This window comes from Loxodonta africana, chromosome 4 (genome assembly GCF_030014295.1).
Source record: "Loxodonta africana isolate mLoxAfr1 chromosome 4, mLoxAfr1.hap2, whole genome shotgun sequence".
Lineage (NCBI taxonomy): Eukaryota > Metazoa > Chordata > Mammalia > Proboscidea > Elephantidae > Loxodonta > Loxodonta africana.
The window spans coordinates 133,695,435-133,721,619 of NC_087345.1; the positions used below are offsets into that span (position 1 = coordinate 133,695,435).

Here is a 26,185-nt window from a genome sequence, read left to right on the forward strand (position 1 = left end):
TTTCCAGGGTAACTTCATCTCCTTTCTGGGGCAGGCCTGGCAACCTCTCCTCTGGTTTGATCACAATGATCAGAAGATTCCTGGCATCCAGAGAAGCTTTCGTCTGATAGTATGTCACTTTCTCTGTTTATCTCTCTCTCTCTCTCACACACACACACACACACACACTCTCCAGCCCCCAAAGACTGTGCACACAGCATTAGCCCCACTTTTCGGAGAGGATGGGTCCTGATAGAATTAAACAGAATCAGAATGCCGAGCATCCTCTTTATGGTAAATTTATTGCATTTTCCGTCAGCTCAGGGAGGCATGGGTTGGGGATGGGTAGGGATACAAAGTAGGCAGTGGGGATCTGTGGCAACAATTGGGTGGTTTTCCTGGAAGAGGCATTCTAGAAAGAAAGAGGGAGAGGGCAAAGATGTTGGGGGCAGGGGAATGAGAAAGAGAAGTAAGAAAGGCAGAGGAGACTGGAGGCCCTGAGTTTAGAAATGAGTCAAGAAGAGGAGGAAGAACATATCTGATCCCATGATTCCTATGTCCTGAATGGTTGGGGGGCATGGAGGAGGATGCAGGGCAGGAAGATTGAGGCCCAGGGCTATCACCCTTCACAGGGGGTTCCCTCAGGGTCTTCACTCTCAGGCTAGCTCACTGCCCCCTCCCCCTAACAAAGTTCACCTTCCAGAAAGTTCTATTCAGGGTAAGTGTCAAGTCACTGGGTACTCTCTCCCACAGGGCCTGTGCTCTGATTAGGAAAACTGAAGGCTTTTTCCTCTGGTAACAGGATCCTGCCACCAGCAGGTGATAAAGGAAGGATTTTAGGCAGGGAGGCCTTCCTTCATGCTCCTGAATTCTGAGGCAGGCCCTCCCTGTGGATGGTGAGGGCTTGTGAATCTAAAGGTACGTACTAGGGACTTATGACCAGCCAGTTGCAGGAATCTGGGTGGTATTCGTCCTTGTGTTCAAGAAACAGCAGTGGAACTGGACTAGGGGTCAAGAGACCTGGGTTAATCCTAACTCCAACACTTACTATGTGACACTGGGCAATCAGCTAACCTCTCTGAGTTCCATTCCTGATCTATAAACTGGAGCTGTCCTGTCATTGTCTGAATTATGGGATTTCATAAGGTTCATATAGACAATTGATGTGAAATTGGTTTATAAACTGAGATATGCTGCTTGGGTAATAAGGAATTATGTACAAGTATGTGGCTGTATACACAGGGTGTGTGTCCAGGTGTGCCTGTTTATGCACAGGTTTGGATGTAAGTCCATGGCCCTGCCAACGCAGTGGGGATGGGCAGTCAGGAGCCTTTGGATCTGGGTATGTCTTGACTGGCTGTGTGATCTTGGACAAGTCCCTGCCTTCTCTGGTCTCAGGGTCCTCTCCTGTAAAAGGACAATCTTGTGCTTCCTATTTCCAGACACCTAGCCTCACCCTGCATCCCAGGCAGGGCTGGTCCTGTGTTTTCCCCTGGGGTCCAAGTGGGCAGCAAGGGAGAGGGTTAAGAAGAGTGAGTGAGAAGGAAATGGGCAAAGAAATGGCATGATTAAGCCTCTGGAAGGCTGGGAGCAAGATCCTACCAGCTGGGTTGAGGCCTAACCAAAGGGCCTGGGAATGGGAAAGGAGAAACAGAAGAGGCAAACTGTAGATGAGGAGACCAGGAGATGGTCAGAGGCACTGGAATAGGCTACATTCACCTGGTCTGTAGCCCCCTAGAGTACAATAGGAATTGCAGGGGTGGACAGCAGCGGAGGCTGTGAGTGGGAAGCTCCCCCTGGCCTGGTGCCTCAAATGAGACTACACGTCTTCTGGAGCCGGCTGGAGGAAGAAAGAATAGGAGACCAAGTCTATTTCTCCCCAACTCCTTTGCCTCTGGGACTTCCATGTCTCCCAGACCCGCCCTTCTCTTCCAGTGCAGTGTGGCCTCTGGGCCACAGCTGCAGTGCCACATCCAGAAACATCCCAGGCCTGCTACCCCTCCACCCCCTCCAGGCTGTCTCCTTCCTACCTCAGCCATCCCTTTCACCTCCTGCACTCCATCTCCTCACCTCAGTCTCTCTCTCCCTCCCTTCTTCCTCATCCCCTCCCTCTTTACCTTTCCTGTTTCCTCCTCTTGCCACCCCTGCTCTCTCTTCCTCCTCCTTCCCCTCCCTTCTCCTCTCTCCCATTTTCTTACTGGGGACACTGGCAAGTCTTCTTCTCACTGAGGAGCCTCTTGATCTGAGACATCCGCTCTGCCTGGCGCTGTCCAGGGAGAAGGAGGGGAGTTGTGAGGGTCCCAGGCCTCCAGGAGGGAGGTGCCCCTTGGAGGGGGCAGGGGGGAAGCTGGGAGAGAAGCAGTTACTATAGCTGAGACCATCTGTCCCGGAATTTGCTCTCTCCTCCTTCCTGTCTCTCTCTCTGCATGGCAGTTGGGACAGGGCCCTATATCCAGTGAAGAAACCTTGGGGCAGAGAGAGCCGGACCAGAAGCAGGTAATATATCCAGGACACACTTGTTGCTGTTCAGGCCTCAGGTGCTCGTGGGTCCTATAAGGGGTGGGGGTGTAGTTGCTCATGTTGGAGGGTCTGGGGAGGCTCACTCACCCGCCGGCGCTGGTGCCTGACACAGCAGAAGATGCCCAACCCAGTGAAAAGCAGCAGGCCTATGCCGCCACCCAGCCCTATAGCCAGGAGCACTTTGGACTGGAACATTTTGGGCAAAACTGCAAGAGAAAGGGGTGTGTTCAGCCCACTGCCCTTCATCAGGGGCACAGGGCAGTCTGGAGGGGCTGAGGAAGGGTGGCTGCCCAGCCAGACTGGGTACTGTGCTTGGGCTGGGAGAAAGGGGCAGGGTTCCCAGGGCTCCTAAGGGCCCCAACAGGGCTTGAGGGGGAAGAACTGGGGAAGTTTATGTTTTAGAGACTATAGGGTATGCTGGAGAACTCTGGTTTAGGGCCTGTGTGTGTATGTGTGTGTTTGGAGGGGACCCAGAGAAGGTAGCTCTCGGTCAGGTGGGCCCCATTCCTGGGCTTCAGACCTTAGGGAACTGGAAATTGTGCCATGGGCTACATATGTATAGTCCATCCATCTTAGAGGAATTGGGAGGTGGCCTCGGCCAAGCCCAGGAAGGTCCCATGGCTGAGGAGGCAGAGGCTTGGGGTTAGGGCATGGGAGCTGGATTCTCACCCTCAACCTTGGATTCCAGCAGGACCTTGCCCTCGTCACTCAGCAGACACAACCACCGTCCCTCTTCAGGGTTCGACACCTGCACCAGCTTCTGCTGCTTCAAGACCTTTGTCGTCTGGTTCTCTATCTGCAGGCTCAGACTCATCTTGGGGGAGATGGGTCCCAGCACCTCACAGGTCAGATTGTTCTGGAGCTGAGTCACTGCAGAGAGGCAAGAGGCTGGGGCTGGGAGCCTGGACCTCTGGGTTCCCTGCACTGCCAAGCTCTAAGGGCATTCAGTAGAACAATAAAAATGACACTTTGCATGAGTGCCCTTATCTTAGCCTCTCAGAGAACATTTTCATGCAGCTGTAACAGAGAACACACAGCTTCTGGAGTCCAGTGGTCTTGGGTTTGAATCGCAGCTCCACTGCTTACTACCTACGTGTCTCTGGGCAAGTTGTTTAACTCTCTCTGAGCCAAAAAAATAGTTAAATGAATTCTCGTAAAGTGCTTAGAACCAGGCCTAGCATGTACTAAACATCAAGTGTTAGCCATTATTATTTGTGGAGTTATGATAAGTAGGAGCCCTGGTGGTGCAATTGTTAAGAGCTGTGCTGCTAATCAAAAGGATTGGCGGTTCGAATCCACTAGGCACTCCTTGGAAACCCTATGGGGCAGTTCTACTCTGTCCTATGGTGTTGCTATGAGTCCGAATTGACTCAACAGCAAAGAGCTTGGTTTCTTGGTTTTTATGATAGTTAAAAAGATAAAGATGTGAAGAACTCACCCTAGAGCTTGACACAGTGTTATTATCATCACTACTATCTTACTAGGAGCAGATTTTGTTATCCTCATTTGGCAGGTGAGAAAGCAGGCCCAGGGTGGGTAGGGGGTTTAGCCAGGGTCACAGAGGGTGAGCTGGGCAGAGGCAGACCTAGAACCTTGGTTCTCAGTCCACGACCTCTGGGGACTCTCAGTGGAAGCAGCCTCACGCTGGCCCAGGGTTGTTGGGGGAGGACATGTGGATCCAGCCTAAGTTCAAAATCAGCCCAAAACCCAGAGGGCCCTTGATCAGCTTGATCAGGCATCCAGGGCCTAAAACCAGTTGCCATCAAGTCAGTTCCAATTCCCGGTGACTCCTTGTGCGTCAGAGAAGGACTGTGCTCCACAGGGTTCTCAATAGCTGATTTTTCAGAAATAGATCAGAAGGCCTGTCTTTCTAGGTGCCTCTGAGTGGATGCGAACCAATGTTTTGGTTAACAGCTGTGCATGTTAACCGTTTGACTACCGAAGACTCCTAACCAAGGCCTAACTAGGCATCCTCTTTAATAGTCCACCCTGCCTCAGAGGGAGCCCTGGGCCAGGCCCCTCCACCTCCCTTCCCCGCCCTCCCCATATCAGCCTGGCTCCTCACCTCTCATCACCACAAGGCTCACTTTCTGATGTAGCTTTCCTTCGGCAAGATCCAGGGTCAGGTTTCCAAAACCAGCATACTGAGGCAAGGCCTGGGGCAGGGTGAAGCTGAGCGGCAACGCCTCACTCATCTGGAGCCTCTTCTGTATATATGATGTGGACACCTTCTTGTTGTTCAAGGAGAAGGTGATCCAGGTCTTGGGGGAGGAAGCCCCCTCTGCCTGCCATTTCAGCTCCCCAGTCAGGTCTTTATCTTTGAAGGTAAGTGGGAAGGAGAATTTCACCTGCTCCCCGTCTTTCTTATAGATTGTGGTGGAGTCCTCCTGGAAAGCTGGAGGTGGGATGGGAGAGAACCTGCGTCAGATGGAGGCAGGCAGATGAGGCTGGGCAGGGTGAGGAGGCATGTAGTGGGGGCAGCAGAGATGGAAGGGGGACCAGGATAAGCTCAAACACGTACATTAGCATTTCAGGTCCTTAAATTCCCTTTTACCTCTTCAATCTCTCCTGTCTCTCCACCCCAACATGTTCCCAAGGCAGCCTCCCTCCTCCAGGAAGCCTCATAGAGCAGCCCAGTCACAGGGGGACCTCTCCTTCCTCAGGATCCCTAGAGCACAGAGGGCATTTGGCTTGCACTACTTATAAGAAGCACTGATTGTGCAGCAGTTAAGTGCTCAGTTGCTAACTGAAAGGTTGGCAGTTTGAACTCACCTTGCAGTTCCATGGGAGAGACCTGGCAATCTCCTTCAGTAAAGATTACAGCCAAAACCCTATGGGGCAGTTCTACTCCATCACATGGGGTCACTACAAGTCAGAATCGACTCAGCAGCACCCAACAACAACCATTTAGGTGTGCAATTTATCACCCTTCACAAAATAAGAGCAAGCACTTAGAGCTTACCGTGTGCCAGACACTGTTCTAAGTGTGTGAAATATATTAGCTTATTTATTTCTTGTCATAACTCTACAAGATGGGTACTGTCACAGTATCATCCCCATTTTACAGATGCAGCAATCAAGGCACGGAGAGGTTCAATAGCTTGCCCAAAGCCATATATTTGTCAGTGTAAGAGCCAGGATTTAAATCAAAGTCCAAGCATGAAACCACTATACTCCACTACCTTATGTCACATAAGCACCTGGAGGACACAAGCTGGAGTGGGACCTGTGTTCTTGGCTTTGGGTCTTTCCCTCAGTGCCTAGGTCACGGCTGTACAGGTGCAATGTAGAATTTCATCAGGGCTTGCTTGCTGGTGTTAGTGTCCTGAGTAACTGGATGTGCCAAACTGGGAGGGATGGGGAGCTGAGGCAATGAAGAAACTAGATACCCTCAACATTCCTCCTTTGAGGTCTCCTCCAAGGGCCTCTGTTCCCTTCATCTTTATATTCTCTCCCCTCCCCCACTCCTCCATGTCCACCACCCAAGGACTGGCTGTTCCTCAGCACATTGAGGAAGAGAGGGCCCAGGATGACCCTCAGGACAGACCTCAGCTCTTGGGTCCCTGGGCCTACCCCTCCCCCCAGCACCAGGCCTAGGAGCAGAGCAGTGAGAGAAGAGGGAGGGCCTGTCAGCCTCTGAGGTGGGAGGAGACTGCAGGGGAGAAGAGCTCCTCTTACCCAGCACGAAGATGTTTATCTTGAGCTTCAGAGTCTTATGGTTCTGGGAGACCGTACATGTCCAGCTGCCACTGTGCTGGGATCCCAGCTGGGGCACCAAGAGGCTCTTAGCCCCAGTCTTGCTTTTATCCCATGGACCGTTCCATTGCACTGAGGGGTTACTATCAGGAGGGCTCTCCAAGGTCAATGTGAGGCTTTTCCCCTGCAGCACGTGGACTCCAGGACTGGCAGTCACTGTGGAGGGAGCAGGACACCTATGTCTCCCCCCACTCCCACATACACAAACACACACACACACACACACACACACACACACACACACCCCATCCCCAAGAGGCTGAGAAACCAGGGGGGTCTCTACCCTTGTCCCAACATTTCCTTTCCTCCCAACACCCAGCTGCCAACCCCAAATCCAGCCGTCTCCTCCTCCTCTTCCCCTCTTCCCTTCCCCATTCTCTCCTTCTTTCAATTGGTTCCTGCCCTTCTCTTTCTTCTTCTCTAAACCTCTACCTCTCTCCCTGAGGAGGGCTTGAGGAGACTTGGTGGCCAGTCTGATCCATCTCCAGACTGTTTAAGTACCGCCAGCTCAAGCCCTATTCTGGTGTAGAGATGGGTGTAGAAGAGGAAGATGGCGTGGGGGTATTCTCATCCCAGACCCTCTCCACTTACATCTGAACACCATCAATTGAACCTCTTCCTTCTTGTTCTCCACTTCACAGATGTAATTCCCTGAGTCTTTCATCTCAAGATTCTTGATGATCAGAGGAAAGTATCCTTGGTCCCACAGGTTTTTTTTGCATTCAATGCGACTTTTCAGCCAAGATTGAGCTGGAAGCAGAAGCCATATGGAAGAGGTTGGGGAGCTCTAGAGATATGGCACCACCAGATATGGCACCACTGGTGAGGGTAGTATCCACAACCCTGCTGATCTGAGTTACTAATTTCCAGCAGAATCTGCCCCTCATGCTAAGCAGAGAACTCCAGACTGGTGAGGAGGTCCCATTACATTCATTTACCCAACAGGGACAATATTTCACTAATCCAAAATGAAAAATAATATCCTCATTTGAGAGCATAGACTCCTATGTGCCAAATACTTGACAAGCATCATTTCAATTAATCTTCACAGCAATTCCAAAAATGGATATAGTTTTTATTATTTTACAAACAAAGAAACTGAGGTTCAGAGATTAAATAATTGCCCAAACTCTTATAACATTGTTGGTGGGAGTGTTAACTGGTGCATTTCGTTGGAAAGTAATTTGTAATGTCTGTCACAATTATAAAGGCATGCACAAAACTTAATGTCTACCGAGAAAAGAAGGGATAGTCTAAATAAATTAGAGTTCTCCCATTCAGTAGAATGCTATGCAGTCAAAGAAAATAAGGAAGCTGCTTATATACCGATATGATACAATCTCTAAGATACATCATTAGCTGAATAAAGCAAGGTATTAAACAGACTATATAATATGCTACCATTTGTTTAAAAAGGGAGAGGAAATAAATAAGTAAATAGCTAAATATATATATATATATATGGCACAGTGGTTAAGAGCTCAGCTGCTAACCAAAAGGTTGGCAGTTAGAATCCATCATTCAATCCTTGGAAGCCCTATGGGGTGGTTCTACTCCATCCTGTAGGGTTGATATGAGTTGGAATCAACTTGATGGCAAAGAGTTTTGTTTGGTTTTGGAATATATGTGTATGTATGTATATATGTGTGTGTATATATATGCTATTATTTCTGGAATGGAACATAAGAAAATGGTAACCTTGGGTGCCTCAGGGAAGAGGAATTGAATACCTGTGGGACAAGCGTTAGAGAGACTTTTCACTATATGCCCTTTTCTGTCTTTTGAATTTTGATCTAATAATGTTGGAGCCAGGATTAAAATACAGGCCTGTTGAGTACACTATGCTGCAATACTGTCTCTGGAAAGCTCCTCAGGCATGGATATGTGGTATCTTCCAGCTTGTCTTTTAGTATCTAACATCATCACCAACAGGAAGTTCTTCTCTTTAGCCAATTATTTTTGGGTGTAGTGGCAGCTCCAGATTTCTGTAAATGAGGGCCCTTTCTCTAAATTCTAAGGAACTTCTTTAGAAGGAACAATTGGTTTGCAAAGCAAGCTACAGGACTTGTCTTGAAGCTGGGTTTACATAACAAACACACGGTTTGTCACTTAGATTATATATTTAGAGGGATAGTGTCTTGGTTATCTAGTGCTGCTATAACAGAAATACCACAAGAGTACGACTTTAACAAAGAGAAATTTATTCTCTCAAAGTCTAGTAGGCTATAAGTCCAAATTCAGTGTGTCAGCTCCAGAGGAAGGTTTTATAGTCTCTGGAGGAAGGTCTGTGTCATCAGTCTTCCCTTGGCCTAGGAGCTTCTCTGCACAGGAACCTCTGCTCCTGCTTTCTTGGTAGTATGAGGTCCCCCTGTCTCTCAACTCGCTTCTCTTTTGTGTCGCAAAAGAGTTTGGCTTAAGATACTATCTAATCTTGTAGATCTCATCACTATAACCACCGCTAACCCATGTCATTAACATCACAGTGATAGGATTTACAACACATAGGGAAATCACATCAGATGACAAAATGGTAGACAATCATACAGTACTGGAAATCAGGACCTAGCCAAGTTGACAGATTTTTTGGGGACACGATTCAATCCATGACAGATGGGGCGAGGGTGGTTGAAGCTAAAGCCCCCATCCCCAGCCCCCTTGGCACCACCTCTGCCTCTTGAGGAATTGTTGGCCCTCTGCCTATTTTTGCCTTGGTGCAGGAGACTGGACTCCATGTTGGCCATGCATTCTCCCTTTTCTCTTCTTTTAGACCACATAGTCCTCTTCCCCACTGCTCAAGCCCATTCTCTCCTGGAGAACTTTCCAGATAATCCTGTAGCCCTGGGCAACACCTCACCCCAGCTTCCCCTCGTCACTCACCCAATCTCCCCTTTTATTTATCTGTTCAGTAACTCATACCCTATTTCCTCTTTCCCCTGGTTCTACAAAGTGGTTTAGTTTCCCAAATTTTTCTGAAATTCAACTACATCCCTTTCACAATTTACCAAACTTTTTGAAAGAGTAGACTACTCCAGCTCTGCCCCCTTTTTCACCTCTTTTGATTCTCTCCTCCATTTCTAAGTGCCATTCCTTTTTAAATTTTAATTCCTTTAATCTTGGACTCTTATTCTGACATCTAGATTTAGATGTCACCCCAGACTCTTTTGCTTGTCCTCTTCTCCACTCCTATAGACATTCCAAACTCCACTGCATTCCCCTGTCCGCTCTGCAGATGACTCCCAAATATTTATTCTCAGCCCAACACCTCTCCTCAATCCTGGGCCCACATTTCCAACAGCTCAAGGGATAGATTTATGTGAATATCCTGCCACCACCCTAAACTCAACTGATCTAAAGTGAAACTCGTCATGCATTCCCTAAAATAATTCTTCCTTTTTGCTTCCCTTTTTCTCTTATATTCCCTACCATGGCTCACTTGTGCCGGCAGTCTCACACTTTGTAAAAGCGATTGCAAGATGGTACAAACAGTCTAAGAGCGTGGATGAGTCCGGAATAACTTCATGTGGGGCATCAGTATTAAACCTAGCCTTGAGAGAAGTACAGGAACTGGACTAGAGAAAAGGCGAACTGCAAGCACATTGCAAGAAGGGAGGCGGGAGGTATGCTTTAGAAAAGCAGTTCAGGCAGGCTATAAGGAAACCACCTGGAGGTGGACATTTCTGGCTGGGATACTTGGCGAAAGTAATGCTCGGAGTGTGAATGTCTAGCAGAGGCTTCTAAGCTTGGTTTAATGGGTTAGGGAGAAATGTGTGTAAAGCAGTGCTTTGGAAGGCAGTGCTGCTCAGGTGGAAGAGAAATCAACGTATGAGAGAGTGGTAGCAGAAAGAACCATCAGGAGGCTTTCACTGTAATCCAGGTGAAATGTACTACTTGGCTAGTAATGGCGGCATTCCAATCAGAACAAAGAAGAGGATAAAACAGGAAAACTTTTTCAAAGGGAGGCATAGCTAGAGTTGGAGACTGATTTGAAACCAGGAATTAAAGGACAGAAAAAAAATTGACTCTGTGGTTCAGAAATTGGGGAAATGATGAGGGTGATGCCGCCATTGTCAGAGTTCAGAAAGTTGGGGAAGGGAGCTGTTCTGGAGAAAGAGTAAACCACAGAAACAGAACAAAAGCATTTACACAAAAGACTGATGAATTTTCGGAAAGTAGCACATTGTTTCAGTCTCACAGTAGATCAAAGAAATGCAAATTAAAACAACAATGATATACCTTCCAACTATCAAATTACAAAAAAAAGTTTTAAATAATAATACTCAGTGCTGACAAGGGTCCTAGTGAGACAGGCACACAGCAACATTAACTAGACTTACTATAAAATGACAGAGCCTTTCTATCCATTTCGCAATACATATCAACTATTTTTAAATTTTCATATCCTTCATTTCATTTCTAGAACGTTATCCTTAAAACAGTAATTTAAAAATGCAAACCAAAATTAGGCACAAAAATAATAATTATAGCTCCTGTCCAGAGACGAGATGAGAAGGCAGCTAGTGGAATAAAAAAAAAAAAAAAATAGACGGGAAATTCTGGGTAGAAAGGAGGAGTGTGCTGTCACATTACAGGGAGAGCAACTAGGGTCGCATAACAATGTGTGTATGTTTTTGTATGAGAAACTATCTTGAACCGTAAACTTTCACTTAAACACAATAATAATTAAAAAAAAAAAGGAAGCCAGGAAAAACAAAACAAAATATTCTCCAGTTTTCATGCTCCGTAAGGAAGGATGGTGCCGCAGTTGCTGCTGTATCCCCAGTGCCTTAGCTCTCTGCCCTGCTAGTCCAAGGTTCTCAGTAGTGCTGGAACAGATGACAGCACTGTCTGGCCCAATTTCTTGCAAGAGTGAGATAGTCTGCCTATAGGGGCCAGGAAGGTAAGGAGAGGCTGGGTGGAGGTCTATGACAACCTGGAAAGCCTTTGCCCCTTTTCAGTGAGGCAACAAACACTCAGCTCATCTGATAGATGTCATGTGTTCTCAGGTCTTCATGTTTTCAAGAGGGTTCAGAAATCTAGCGTTTTATGTGAAACGCCCTGGATTTTATACTGTTATTTAGGCAAAATGTTTTCCTGCCAGCTTGATTGGCTCTGCCAGTTCAGACCTCTTTTTGAAGCTTTAAAGGAGCTGAATGAAAAAATTAAAATTGCACTTCTTGCACCAAAAAATAATAATAATAATTATAGTGTTGTTAATAATTTTTTTTTTAATAGGGTACAATGTCAGACAAAAGGATAAGAGAATATTAGAGTACATTCATTTGATGGAATATTAGGTTGGCACCAAAAACAATGTTTACGAAAATTTTAATGAAATGGAAAATACTCATAATATGCATTTTTAAGGTGTTTTAAAGTAATCTTTATTTTTCAACTTAGTCATTTCAACTACAAAAATTATAGAGACCCACAATACTTCCTATTTCCATTGTCAACCCTTCTAATAACTACTATAAACAATTTGATGTGTATCATTCCATACTTTTTTCTCTGGATGTGCAAACATATATTCATATGCATATGTAATAATATTACTTATTATTATGTAGCCTACCCCTTCATAGGCTTATTTCCCACCTATATAACCTCTTTGGAGAAATGTCTGTTCCTCTCTTTTGCCCATTTTCTAATTGGATTGTTTGGGTTTTTTGTAATTGTTGAGGTTTGAGAGTTCTTTTTTTTTTTTTTAATTAATTTATTGTACTTTAAGTGAAAGTTTACAAATCAAGTCAGTCTCTCATACAAAAAGTTATACACACCTTGCTATGTACTCCTAGCTGTTGGCTTCCTAATGAGACAGCACATTCCTCCTCTCTGCCCTGTATTCCCCATGTCCATTCAACCAGCTCCTGTCCCCCTCTTCCTTCTTATGTCACCTCCAGATAGGAGTTGCCCACAGAGTTTCATGTGTGTACTTGTGCCAAGAAGCTCACTCCTCACCAGTATCAGTATCTATTTGATAGTCCAGTCTAATCCCTGTCTGGAAAGTTGGCTTCAGGACTGGTTCCAATCCTGGGCTAACAAAGGGCCTGGGGACCATGACCTCCAGGGTCCCTCCAGTCTCAGTGAGACCAATAAGCCTGGTCTTTTTACGAGAATTTGAGATCTGCGTCCCACTGTCCTTCTGCTCCACTAGCTGATTCTCTGTTGTGTTGCCTGTCAGGGCAGTCATCAGTGGTAGTCATCGGGCAGCACCTAGTTCTCCTGGTCTCGGGCTGATGGGGTCTCTGGTTTATGTGGCCCTTTATGTCTCTTGGGCTCATCTTTACCGTATGTCTTTGGTGTTTTCATTCTCCTTTGCTCCAGGTGGCTTGAAACCAATTGATGCATCTTAGATGGCCAGTTGCTAGCGTTTAAGACCCCAGACACCTGGTTTGAGAGTTCTTTAAATTATTCTAGATACCAGTCCTTTGTCAAATATGTGGTTTACAAATATTTTTCACACCCTGTAAATTGTCTTTTCATCTTCTTAACAATGTTTTTTGCAGAGCAAAAATTTTAATTTTGATGAAGACCAACTTTTTAACTTTTCTTTTTATGGATCATACTTTTCGTATCAAGTCTAAGACCTTTTTCGTTAGCTAGATTCCAATGCTTTTCTTTTTTTTTTAATAAAAATGTTACAGTTTTACATTTTATATTTAAGTCTGTGATCCATTTTGTGTTAATTTTTAAATAAGATGTGAGACTTAGGTTGCAGGTTTTTTGTTTTGTTTTGTCTATGGATATCCAATTGTTCCAGCACCATTTGTTGAAAAGGCTATCTTTATCTTTACTCCATTGAATTACTCTTACACCTTTGTCAAAAGTCAGTTGGGCATATTTGTGTGGGTGTATTTCTGGATTCTCTATTTTGTTCCATTGATCTATGTGTCTACTCCTCCACACAGTCTTGATTACTATAGTGATATAATAAGTCTTGAAATTGGGTAGTCCTAATTCTTTTTCAAGGTTGTTTTAGCTATTCTAGTTCCTTTGCTTTTCCATAGAAATTTTAGAATAAACTTGTTTATACCTACCAAAAAAAAAAAAAAAAACTCACTGATGTTTTCATAGGAATTGTGTTAAACCTTTATGTGAATTTGGGGAAAATTAACATCTTTGAGTCTCCAAATCCATGAACATGGTATAGCTCTCCATTTACTTAGAACTTCTTTGATTTCTTTCGTTAGCATTGTGTAGTTATCAGCATACAAATCCTGTAAATGTTTTGTTATATTTACATTCAAGTATTTATTTTTTAGTGATTGTAAATGGTATTATATTTTTAATTTCTGTGTCCAGATTTTCATTGCTATTATTTAGAAATACAATTGCTTTTTGTATGTTTATCTTATATGCTGCAATCTTGCTGAACTCACTTATTAGTTTTTTGTTTTTTAAGATTCCTTGGAATTTCTACATTGACAACCACGTCATTTGCAAATAAGAACAGTTTTATTTCTTTCTTTCCAATCTGTATCCCCTGTACTTTCTTTTCTTGCCTTATCACACTGGCTAGGAATTGTAGTACTATGGTGAATAAGAGTGGTAAGAGTGGACATCCTTGCTTTTTTCTGTTCTTAGGGAGAAAGCATTCAGTCTTTCAATATTAAATGTTTTGTTAGTTGTAGTTTTGTTGTCATTGTTGTTTGTAGATGCTCTTTATTAAGTTGAAGAAGTTATCCTCTATTCATATTTTTCTGAGAATTTTTATTATGAATGGGCATTGAATTTTGTCAAATGATTTTCTGCATCAATTAACATGATCATGTGATTTTCCTTTTTTGGCATGTTAATATAATGATTTGCATCAATTGATTTTCAAATATTGAGCCAATCTTGCATCCCTACAGTAAACTCCATTTGGTCATGTTTTATAATTCTTTTTATATATTGCTAAATTCTATTTGCTAAGAATTTTTGCACCTATACTCATGAGGGATGTTGGTCTGTAATTTTCTTTTCTTGTACTGTCTGTCTAGTTTCGGTGTCGGGGTAATATTAGCTTTATAAAATGACTCCGGAAGTGTCCCTCCTCTTCTATTTTCTGGGAGAGATTGTGTACAATTGGTGTTAATTCTTCTTTTAACATTTGGAAGAATTCTCCAATAAAGCCATCTAGGTATGGAAATTTCTCTTTTGGGAGTTTTTAAATTATGAATTCAATTTTCTCTAATAGTTTTAGGTCTATTCAAATTATGTTTCACATTGAGTGAGTTGTGGCAGTGTTTTTTGAGGAATTGGTCCATTTCACCTAAATTGATGTTGTTTCTAGTAGTCCCTTATTATTCTTTTCTTTTTTTAACATATTTTACATGTACAGTTCAAGACAATTACATTCATCATGTTGTACAACCATCCCCTTATTATCCTTTGATACCTGCAGAGTCTGTAGTGATATTCCCTGTTTCATTCCTGATATTGGTCATTTGTGTCTTCTCCCTCTTTTTTTTCCTTTGTCAATCTTGCTAAAGGTTTGTCAAATTGATTGATCTCTTTGAAAAATCAACTTTTGGTTTCATTGATTTCTTTCTATTGTGTTTGTGTTTTCATTGCCATTGATTTCTGCACTTATCTTCATTATTTCCTTCTTTCTACTTGATTTGGGTTTCGTTTGTTCTTCTTCTTCTTATTATTTTTTTAGTTTCTTGAAGTGGGAGCTCAGATTATGGATTCAAGACTTTTCATCTTTGCATGGGGCCACCATGAGTCCGGGGCTGACTTGATGACAGCTGAAAACATCAACAATGTATGCATTTAGCATTGCTTTAACTATCCCCTACAAATTTTGATATGTTGTATTTTCATTTCCACTGAGTTCAATGTATTTTTTTACTTTCCCTTGAGATTTCCTCTTTGACCCATGCATGGATTACTTAGAAGTTATTGTTTCATTTTCAAGGGTTTGGGGATTTTCCTGTTATCTTTCTGTTATTAATTTCTGGTTTGACTCCATTTGGTCAGCGAATGCACTCTGAATGATTTCAATTCTTTTACATTTGTCAAGATTTTTTTTATGGCTCAGGATATGGTCTATATTGGTAAACGTTCCAAGGACATTTGAAAAGAATGTGTACTTTGCTGTTGGGTGGAGTGTTCTATAAACGTCAATTAGATCCCGTTGGTTGATAGTATTATTGAGTTCTTCTATAGCCTTGCTGATTTTCTGTGTAGTTGTTTTATCAATTGTTGAGAGATGGGTGTTGAAGTCTCCAACTATAATTGTGGATTTGTCTATTTCTTCTTCTAGTTTTATCAGTTTTACCTTCATGTATTTTGCAACTTTGTTGTTTTCTGCATACACATTTAGGATTGCTATGGAAACCCTGGTGGTGTAGTGGTTAAGTGCTACAGCTGCTAACCAAGAAGTTGGCAGTTCAAATCCACCAGGTGCTCCTTGGATATTCCGTGGGGCAGTTCTACTCCATCCTATAGGGTCGTTATGAGTCAGAATTGACTTGACAGCAGTGGGTTTGGTTTTTTTTTTTTTTTTGGTATGTCTTCTTGGTGAACTGACCTTTCCATTATTATATAAATGTCTTTCTGTCTCTGGTAATTTTCTTTGGCCTGAAGTCTCCTTTATCTGATTTTAATATAACGACTCCTGTTTTCTTTTAATTAATGCTTTCACAACATATTTTTTTCATCCTTTTAATTTCAGCCTGCCTATATCATTATATTTGAAGTTAGTTTTTTGTCAACAGTATAGGTTGGTTATGTTTTTTAATCCACTCTGAGAATCTCTGTGTTTTACTTGGTGCATTTAGACAATTTACATTTAATGTAACTATTGATATATTAGGGCTTAAGTTTGCCATTTTATTTTTTGCTTTCTGCTTGTTCCCTTTATTTATTTTTTCTTCTATTTTCTTTTTCCTGTGGGTTACTTGACCATCTTTTTGTAGTAAATTTTATTTTTTAGAACAATGTTTAGATTTAAAGGAAAATTGCAAAGATAGTACAGAGAGTTTCCAAGTACCCCATAACTAGTTGGTATGGTACATTTGTTACAAATGATGAGTCAATATTTATACGTTATTATTCGCTAAAATCCATAGTTTATTCAGATTTCCTTAGTTTTGCCAAAAGCCTTTTTTTCTGTTCCAGGATCCCATCCAGAGTATCACACCACATTTAGTTGTCATGTCTCCTTATTTATCTCTTGGTGTGTTAGTTTCTCGGTACTTTCCTTGTTTTTGATGACCTTGACAGTTTTGAGGAGGACCGGTCAGGTATTTTTTAGAATATCTTCCTATTGGGATTTGTCTGATGTTTTCTCTTGATTAGACTGGGGTATGGGTTTTTGGGAGAGAGGTAAAGTGCTATTTTCATTACATCATATTGAGCGTATATACTATCAATGTGAATTATCACTGTTGATGTGACCTTGCTCATCTAGCTAAGGTAGCATTTGTCAAGTTTCTTTACTGTAAAGTTACTCTCCACTCCCTCCATATTGTATGCTTTGGAAGGAAGTAACTATGTGCAGCTCATGCATAAGGAGTGGAGTTATACTTTACCTCCCTGAGAGTGGGGTATCTACGTAAATTATTTTGAATTCTTCTGCAGGGGAAATTTATCTCTTTTCCTCTATTTATTTATTCACTTAATCATTTATTTATGTCAGTATGGATTTACGGATATTATTTATTCTTTGGCACATGACCACTCTTTAGAATCCATTTTGATTTATCTACGGTGTTTTTTGAGTTTATCGCCTCATATTTTTTTGGTGGTTGTTCTAGGTATTACATTATATGTACATAACTAATTGATGGCTACTAGCATCATCATTTTACCTTATCTCTCTTTGTATCTCTTTACTCTCCCCATCTATAATATAATTGTTTAAAATATTCCCTTTACATACATTTAAAACCACATAGTGTTATAATTTTGCTTCAACTGTCAAACATAATCTAGAAATTTCTAGAGAGGAAGAAAGTCTATTGTATTTACCCATATTTTTTGCTTACCTTGTTTTTTCTTCCTTCTTGGTATTCCAAGTTTCCTCCTTTTATAATTTCCTTTCTGTTTAGAAAATTTTCTTTGGCCATTCCTTTAGAGTAGATCCACTGGCATAAAATCCACTTAGTTTTCCTTCTTGATTTTCCCTTCTTTTCTAAAGTATATTTTCTGTGGGTATAGGATTCTAGGTTTACAGTTCTCTTTCAGCACTTGAAAAATATTGTGCCACTTCCTTGTGGCCTCCATGGTTTCTGATCAGAAATCTACTGTCATTCAAATTGTTTTCCTCCTATGGATAAGCTGGCATTTTTCTCTGGCTGCTTTCAAGAGTTTTTCCTCTATCTTTAGTTTTCAGAAGTTTAATTATGATATGTCTTGGTGCGAATTTTTTTTTTTTTAGTTTATCCCACTTGGGGTTTGCTCAGCTTCTTGAATCTGTACATTTATATCTCTTGCCAAAATTGGGAAGTTTTCAGCCATTATGTATTTGAGTAATTTTTCAGCCCACTCTCTTTTTCTTCTCCTTCTGGGATTCCTGTGTCTCAAATATTAGATCTTTTGGAATAGTTCCTGTGGCGTGATGAATTGCTTTTATATGGCCTTTCTCACCAGGGTCTTGTGACTCCTACAAAATGTTTGGGTAAGACTATGTAAAAAAGGTGCTTGTGGCACACCAAGGGGATTGGATAGCATTGCTAATAATATATATAAGGTACATGGCATTCTTGTGGAGGTGGGACCATGCAAATAAGGTGTTTGGAACCTAACAAGGGGATTGATCAGTTTTGCCATCCCGATAGATTTAAAAGAGAACAAATGCCAGGGCAGAAGGGGGACCTCACTCTCATCAGGAAAGAAGAGCTGGGAATGCAGTGTGTCCTTTGGTCCCAGGGTTCTTGTGCTGAGAATTTCCTAGACCCAGGACACGCAGAAAGATTTGTAACACCTGAGATAACATGAGATGGTGAGAAGCAAGATGGCAGGAAGAGGTAGCAGAGAAATGGTGGCAGCAGAACCAGGAGACTGACTCGAGATGGCTGCAGTGAGCTTCCCAGTCCACTGAGCAAGGCAGCCACAGTGGGCATGCTGACCCATTGGGTGAAAGAGCTATGTGCCTTTCGGCAGGAGGCTTGCTGGCAGAGGGGGGTGCCTCTGGGCATTTATCAGCAGAGTTAAAAGAGATTTTCAACACTTTCCTCAGCAGGGGAGAGGCCAGGCCTGAGCGGGGCCAAAGGCAGAGGGCCCAGAGAGGAGGCTTGTCCTGAGGGGCCTGAGAGGAGCCTGTCCTCAGGACACCGAGAGGAGCCTGTCCTCAGGAGGCTGAAAGGAGCCCTGCAAAGCCAAGAGAAGCTGAGTGAGCTGCTCTGCACTGAAGAAGGGAGACTTTGCCTGCATGCTTCCTGATCCTGATCCTGAGTTGTAGCCTATTACTTCCCTAATAAACCCCATAATTGTGAGTATTGTCTGTGAGTTCTGTGTGGCGATTGCTACAAGTTATCAAACCCAGCAGAGAAGTAGAGTGCTGTGGGAGGGATGACTGGTGGCAGCATTGGTAAAAAGGTTGGAGAGAGGTGGTACGTCTGACTTCCACGCCTTAGGCTGATGCTGATGATTCTCCCCTCTTGTGAAGTTAGACAAGGTCAGATGCTGCCGTGGTGCCATTTTTACAGTTCCACACAAAACTATTGTTCACTTTTTTTTAAAGCAATTTTTTCTGAGGCTCTTTTCACTTTTTTTTTTTCAAGTCTCTTTTCTCTCCATGGTTCATATTGGGTGATTTCTATTGTTCTATCTTCCAGTTCACTGATTCTTTCCTCTCTACCCTCCATTCTGCTGTTGAGACCATCCACTGAGCTTTTTATTTCAGTTATTGTATTTTTTCAGTTCTAAAATTTCCATTTGGTTTCCTTTGTATCTTCTATTTCTTTGCTCAGGCCTTCTATTTTTTCTTTTGTTTCAAGTGGGTTTCTAATTGCTCATTGAAGCATTAATCGCTTATTTATGTCAGTATATATTTGTTCTTTGGCACATGACCGTTCTTTAGAATCCATTTTGATTTATCTGGGCTGCTGTAAAATATTTTTCAGATAATTCTAACATTTTTTTCTTCTTAGTGTTGGCATCTATTGATTGTCTTTTTTCATTCAGTTTAAGATTTTCCTGGGTTGGTATGATGCATGATTTTCTATTGAAACCTGGACATTTTTGTATTATATTATGAGACTCTGGACCTTATTTAAACCTGTTTTAACTGGCTTTCTTTGACATTACTATGGGAGAGGAAGTGGGGGAGCAACCTCATTACTACCAGGTGGAGGTAGAAGTCCAGACTCCTCTCTTGGCCTCTGTTATGGATTGAATTGTGTCCCCAAAAAATGTGTATCAATTTGGCTAGGCCATGATTCCTGGTATTGTGTGATTGTCCACAATTTTGTCATCTGACGTGATATTCCTATGTGCTGTAAATCCTACCTCCTATGTGTTATAAATCCTGACGTTAATGAGGCAGGATTAGAGATAGTTATGTTAATCAATCAGGACTAAATCTACAAGATTAGATTGTATGTTGAGTCAATCTCTTTTGAGATATAAAAGAGAGAAGTGAGCAGACAGGGGGACCTCCTGCCACAAAGAATGCAGAACCAGAAGGGGAGCACATCCTTTGAACTTGAGGTCCCTGCACTGAGAAACTCCTAGGACAGGGGAAGATTGATGGCAAGGACCTTCATCCAGAGCCAATAGGGATAGAAAACTTCCCCTTGAGCTGGCACCATGAATTTGGACTTCTAGCCTCCTAAAGTGTGAGAGAATAAACTTTTGTTTGTTAAAGCCATCCACTTTTGGTATTTCTGTTATAGCAGCACCTGATGACTAAAACAGCCTCCAGTGACAGGAAGAGGGGAGTGTTCCTTGTTATTGCTGGGAAAAACACCACCTATGAAGTGTTCTTGCCAAAAAATTTAATGTGCACTTGAACAGTGCTGCAATGAACATGGATGTACATGTATCTATTCGTGTGATGGCTCTTATTTGTCTAGGACATATTCCAAGCAGTAGGTTGCTGAATCGTGTGGTACAACTATTTCTAGCTTTTTAAGGGAGCACCAAGTTGATTTCCAAAGTGGTTGTACCATTTTACATTCCCACCAGCAGTATATAAGTATTCCAGTCTCTCCACAACCTCTCCAACATTTATTATTTCCTCTTTTTTGGATTAATGCTGGCCTTGTTGGGGTGAGATGGCATCTCATTGTAGTTTTGATTTGCATTTTTCTAATGGCTAATGATCATTAGCATTTCCTCTTGTATCCGTCGGTGAATGTCTTCTTTGGTGAAATGCCTGTTCATATCCTTTGCCCATTTTTTAAATTGGGTTATTTGTCTTTTTTGGTTGAAGTTTTGCAGTATCTTGTAGATTTTAGAGATTAGAAACCCTGGTGGCGAAGTGGTTAAGTGCTACGGTTGCTAACCAAAGGGTCGGCAGTTCGAATCCTGATTGGATATGTCGTAGCCAAAAATTTTTTCCCAGTCTGTAGGTTGTCTCTTTACTCTTTTGGTGAAATCTTTTGATAAGCATAAGTGTTTGATTTTTAGGAGCTCCCAGTTATCTAGCTTCTCTTCTGGTGTTTGTGCATTGTTATGTTTCGTTTTCTGTTTATGCCATGTAGTAGGGCTCCTACAAGGCTGTAAATCTTTATGAAAGCAAACTGCCACGTGTTTCTCCTGTGGAATGGTGGTGAGTTTGAACCACCAACCTTTCGGTTAGCAGCTGGGCACTTAACCACTGCACCACCAGAGCTCCTTGTGACCCATAGGAAGGCCTTATTCAAGAATGTGTTGAGTATTAGAAGCCATACATAGAAGAAAGAAGAGTTATTTAAAAGAGAACATGAAGGAGAAAATTTACATGAAAAAAAATGTGTTCTTTACTATAAAATATGTTTCTAAGGAGTATTAAAGTCTTAAGTCTGAAGATTTCAATTTAAAAGCTAAAAAAGAAAAAAATCACTCTCACTGTTAATCAAAGTAAACAAGGTATCATCTATACGAGTTTGTAGCAATAATATTCATGAAATATATGGTAGTTAGTTTTCTAATACACATTAAAATAAGTTTGTAAGTATCAAAGCATTGAAATTAATGTAGATCACCAAAAGTGCTCCCATGTGCCACCCAGAGTACAGACTAGAAGAAGGCCACCCAGATAGCACCCGGCACTGGGAAACACAGGCCAAGAGTGCCCCAAAGTCGCTGTCAACCCTAATCCTCTGGGATTTTAGAGAGTTTGGTAGAAGCAGAGTTCTGACACCAAGAGTGTTCTATTCATAGTGCATTTTTTCCCCTGGACAGGGAAGTGAGAACCTCTACCTGGTGTACAGAAGGTTTGCCAGGGGGAGGCTTGGTTGCTCAGAATCTTGGTCCCATCAGAATATTTCCAGCTGAAGACCATGTTCTTCTTCTTGGAAGCTGTGCAGGGTAGCTCCACCATCTGGCCTTCTTCACTCAGCATCATTTCCTTTCCCTGAGTGACTGCTGGAAGCAGTGCTAGGTGGAAAAGAAGGGGTCAGGCCTCAATGTTGTCCCCCTCTACCCTCATCTTCCACCTTTGCATCTCCCAACCAGCTCCGCTTTCCAGGCCCTCTACATCCCACCCCAAATCTGAGCACTCACCCAGTTGCAGCACCAGGAGCAGGTGCCTGAAAGAGGCTCTCCATTTCATTATGGCCTTTCTGAGGTGGACAGGGACCTGAGCTATCCCTGTAGAAAGGGCAGGGCCTGAGGGAGATACAATTGTTAGTCAGCAGGCATACACTGGGTCTGGGGCATACAAGGATGATATACATACCTTCAGAATCCTTACAGTCAATTCAGGGAACTAGATGTGCATACCTAGAAGCAGACACCCTGCAGTAAATGCCACAAAATGCCCTGCCTGGTTGGGAGTGGGTTCTCTGCCAGTTGGGATCAGAAAGGATACATGGAGAAGGTGGCAAATTGGTAGGGACTAAGGGCAGAGAGCCAGACCAGGACATGAAGGCCCTTGAATACCATGATAAGATGCTGATACTTGGTCCTGGGCATTAGGAAGCCATTAAAAGATTCTGTGTAGAGATTTGCAACATGGGTCCCTTCAGCCACTTGGGAAAGTGAATGGGAGGAGGCAAGAGTGCAACAATCCAGGTGAGACAAGATGAAGACTGAAATGTAGTAGCTGTGGGAGTATGGGAAAAGAGAGTGATTTGAGAGACAGTTCTCAGGTAAAATTCTCAGGAGTAGGGGTGCAGGAGAGAGAGCAGAAGGTAATTCCCTGTTCATTATCAGAGTGACTCTATAAGGCCCTGGAGTGGGACAAGCAGATGAAGCTTCAGAGTTTAGATGAAAGAATGGTTTCTGTGGGCTTGGAAGACAGTCAAGGCTGGGGCTGGTGGTGCAGGAAGGGTCTGAATAGACCTTGAGGAATGGACAGCACAAGGCTAGAGTAGTGATTCTCAAAGTGTGGTGTGGGATCATTAGCAGTATTACCTGGAAATGTGTTAGAAATGCACATTGTCGGGCTCCACCCCAGTCCTACAGAATGAAAAACTGGGAGTGGGTCTAGCCAGCTATGTTTAAATGGGTGACTGATGCATGCTCAAGTTTGAAAACCACAAGTTACACGGAAAGGGAAGGGGGTGGGTATTTCCACCTCAAGGTGTATGAGAGGGGTTGGGAGTAAAGAGAGTGCTATTGGAGGGAAGTAGTGGAAGGTGATGGGGGAAAGGCACTGGGGGTCTAATTGTAAATCTTCAAAGGTAGGCTAGAGAGCTGGGGCTTTGTTCTTGTGACTGGGAGCTGCTGCAGATTTTTGAGCACAGATATGACGCCGTAGGTTGATGCAGAGATTTAGGAAGCTTGACATGGAGACTGGGGGCCAGATGACGGAGGAAAGTATAGACTAAAGGAAGGACACCCAGATAGTACCTCAAAGAAGCACAGCTGAAGCGTCCTTTGAACTCCATGCCCAGGCTATAAGTGGGCCTCTGAGAGGTGGCTGCCTGAGAAGTGAGGAGGGAGGACAGGATGGACCTAGTCCATCACTTAGCAAGATGAGATCCTACATCCATACTTTTCTGTACCTCAAGCCTAGTCTTTCTTTCCCCCTGGAGGCCACCCTGATAATCTGAGTTCTGCAGCGATTCACCCTCTCTGAACTCCCACAGCGCTCTGGTGGCACCAACTTGGGCATGCCCCGCCTTCTACCTTATGCTGCACGGATGTGAGTTCCCATCTCTCCCCCACTAGCCCAAGTTCCTTGAGGACAGGAATGATGATCCAGGTAGGTTTGCAGCTGCCGCAGGCCTGGTGCCAACTGGAGCACAGACAAAACCAAAAACCAACCAGTTGGATATAGTCAGCACAGCACAACCAAAGTAATAATGAGCTTTTATGCACATATGAATGGGTATAGGCAAAATGATATACAAGTAGGTACATATACGTACATAGGTGAGGACAGATAGAAGTATCTATACCAAAAAACCAAACCCCTTGCCATAAAGTCAATTCCAACTCATAGTGACCATATAGGACAGAGTAGAACTGCCCCATTGGGTTGCCAAGGAGTGGCTGGTGGATTCAAACTGATGACTTTTTGTTTAGCAGCTGTAGCTCTTAACCACTGCACCACCAGGACTCCAGAAGTATCTATAGATATGTATAAATATAAACATGTGGGTGCAGGTACGTATATTCATTGAAGACACAAATATGGATACTCCTCAGACATAATCAAACACCTTCCAAGATTATTCGTTTTATGGGTTTGAAGGCTTAGGACCATAGTCTCATGGGACAACTTAGTTAATTGGCATAACATAGTTCACAAAAATCATGATCTGCATCCTAGTGAAATGAGTTGCATCTGAAGTCTTAAAAAAAAAGCTTTCCATCAGCCAGGTAAGACACAGCTAAAGGTCTCTACTTGCCAGGAGCAAAACAGTAAGAAGGTTAACCAGAAGCGCAGAGAAGAAACAAATCTACAAGAGCCACAACTCATCTACCCTGAGACTAGAAGAACTAGATAGTGCCTAGCTACCACCACTGACCTGAGAGGGATCACAACAGTTGGTTCTGGATAGAATAGGAGGAAAATATGGAGTAGAACTCAAATTCTTATTAAAAAATAAAAGAAAGAAGTCAGACAAACTGGAACAGTAGAGAACAGAGGACCCCTTGAGACTACTGCCTTGAGACACTCTTTAAACCTACAACCAAGCTTATCCCGAGATCACCTTTTAACAAAATACCAGAGTGGCACACAAAATAAAGGATATTACCCATGAGAATGGTGCACTTCTTAAAAACCATCAGTATGAGACCAAAAGGTCAACAATTTCTCAAAAAAAAATTATCACCAGGTTTTTCTTCTGAGGCACCTCTAGGTGGACTTGAACCTCCAACTTTTTGTTATCAGGCAAGTGCATTAACTGTTTGCACCACCCAGAGACTCCAGAGCATAGAGAAGGAATACTTAAATGAGTCATTTAAATATGTGGTTTGTTCAAACCAAATTGAATTGATCTCATCTACCACGAACCCTGGTGGCATAGTGGTTAAAGTGATCCACAGCAGTTTGAACCCATCAGCCGCATCAAGGGAGAAAGATGTGACAGTCTGCTTCCATAAAGATGACAGCCTTGGAAACCCTGTGGGGCAGTTCTACTCTGTCCTATAGGGTTGCTATGAGTCAGAATTGATTCAACAGATGGGTTTGGTTTTAATTTTTTTTTGTTTTGGTACCCTGAGACCAGAAGAACTAGATGGCACCCAGCTACCACTACCTACTACTCTAATCAGGACCACAATAGATGAACCCTTATAGAATGGGAGAAAAAAGGGCAACAGAACTCAGATTCTTAAACTTAAAACTGAGGACTCCTTGAGACTACCACCCTGAGATACTCTTTAAGCCTTGAATTGAAATTATCCCCTGAGGCCATCTTTTAGCAAAATAACAGTTTAGCACACAAAATAAAGGATATTATCCATGCGTATGGTGCTCCATTAAAAAACCTTTTATCAGACCAAAAGACCAACTATCACTCTAAAGCAAAGATAAGAAAATAAGGGCACAAGGAAACTAGAGTACTGGAAATGGAACCACCAGAGTGCAATTAAAGAGAATGTCGGCACGTTGTGGAAAATGTAACTAATGTCACTGAACAGTTTGTGTAGAAATTGTCAAATGGGAACTTAATTTGCTGTGTAAACTTTCACCAAAAACACAATAAAATATTAAAAAATATATATATATATTATTTTTTAAAAATTGAATGATTCTGTATAGAAATAGAAAAACCAGTCCTCAATTTTATATGGAATGGCAAGAGGCCTTAAATCACTCTGAAAAGGAAATCTCTTTTGAGGTATAAAAGAGAGAAGTGAGCAGAGAGAATGGGACCTCGTAAAACCAAGAAAGCAGCACTGGGAGCAGAGCGCATCCTTTGGACCTGAGGTTCTGTGCTGAGAATCTCCTAGTCTAGGGGAAGATTGATGACAAGGACCTTCCTCTAGAGCCGACAGAGAGAGAAAGGCTTCCCCTGAAGCTGACACCCTGAATTTGGACTTCTAGCCTACTAGATCGTGAAAGAATAAATTTTTCTTTGTTAAAGCCATCCACTTTTGGTATTTCTATTATTTTTTTTATTATAGAAGCACTAGATAACTAAAACAGATACTATCTCACACCAGCAATAATGGCACTGATCAAAAAACAGAGAACAATGAATGCTGGTGAGGGTGTAGGGAGATTAGAACTCTTACACACTGCTCGTGGGACTGGAAAATAGTACAACCACTATGGAAAACAGTATGGTGCCTCCTTAAAAAGCTAGAAATAGAAATATTGTACAACCTAGCAATTCCACTTCAAGGTATATACCCTAAAGAAATACGAGCTGTGACACAAATGGATATATACACA

General features: G+C 42.7%; 1 protein-coding gene across 2 annotated transcripts in view; it reads right to left on the bottom strand.

The window, feature by feature from the left end:
• Window positions 1-236: 236 nt before the first annotated feature.
• Window positions 237-26,185, bottom strand: part of CD4 (CD4 molecule) — a 48,524-nt gene continuing 22,575 nt past the window's right edge. Inside the window, exons 2-10 of one of the 2 annotated variants that reach the window (XM_064284689.1) lie at window positions 21,895-21,999; window positions 21,592-21,768; window positions 6,847-7,005; window positions 6,178-6,411; window positions 4,565-4,894; window positions 3,169-3,369; window positions 2,587-2,705; window positions 2,178-2,245; window positions 237-1,819 (exon numbers count right to left, since the gene is read on the bottom strand). In XM_064284689.1, the coding sequence (XP_064140759.1) occupies window positions 1,789-1,819; window positions 2,178-2,245; window positions 2,587-2,705; window positions 3,169-3,369; window positions 4,565-4,894; window positions 6,178-6,411; window positions 6,847-7,005; window positions 21,592-21,768; window positions 21,895-21,943 (1,368 nt within the window). In that variant the 5' untranslated portion in view covers window positions 21,944-21,999 and the 3' untranslated portion in view covers window positions 237-1,788. The remainder of the gene's footprint in view (window positions 1,820-2,177; window positions 2,246-2,586; window positions 2,706-3,168; window positions 3,370-4,564; window positions 4,895-6,177; window positions 6,412-6,846; window positions 7,006-21,591; window positions 21,769-21,894; window positions 22,000-26,185) is intronic. The other variant, XM_064284690.1, reaches the window with a different exon arrangement.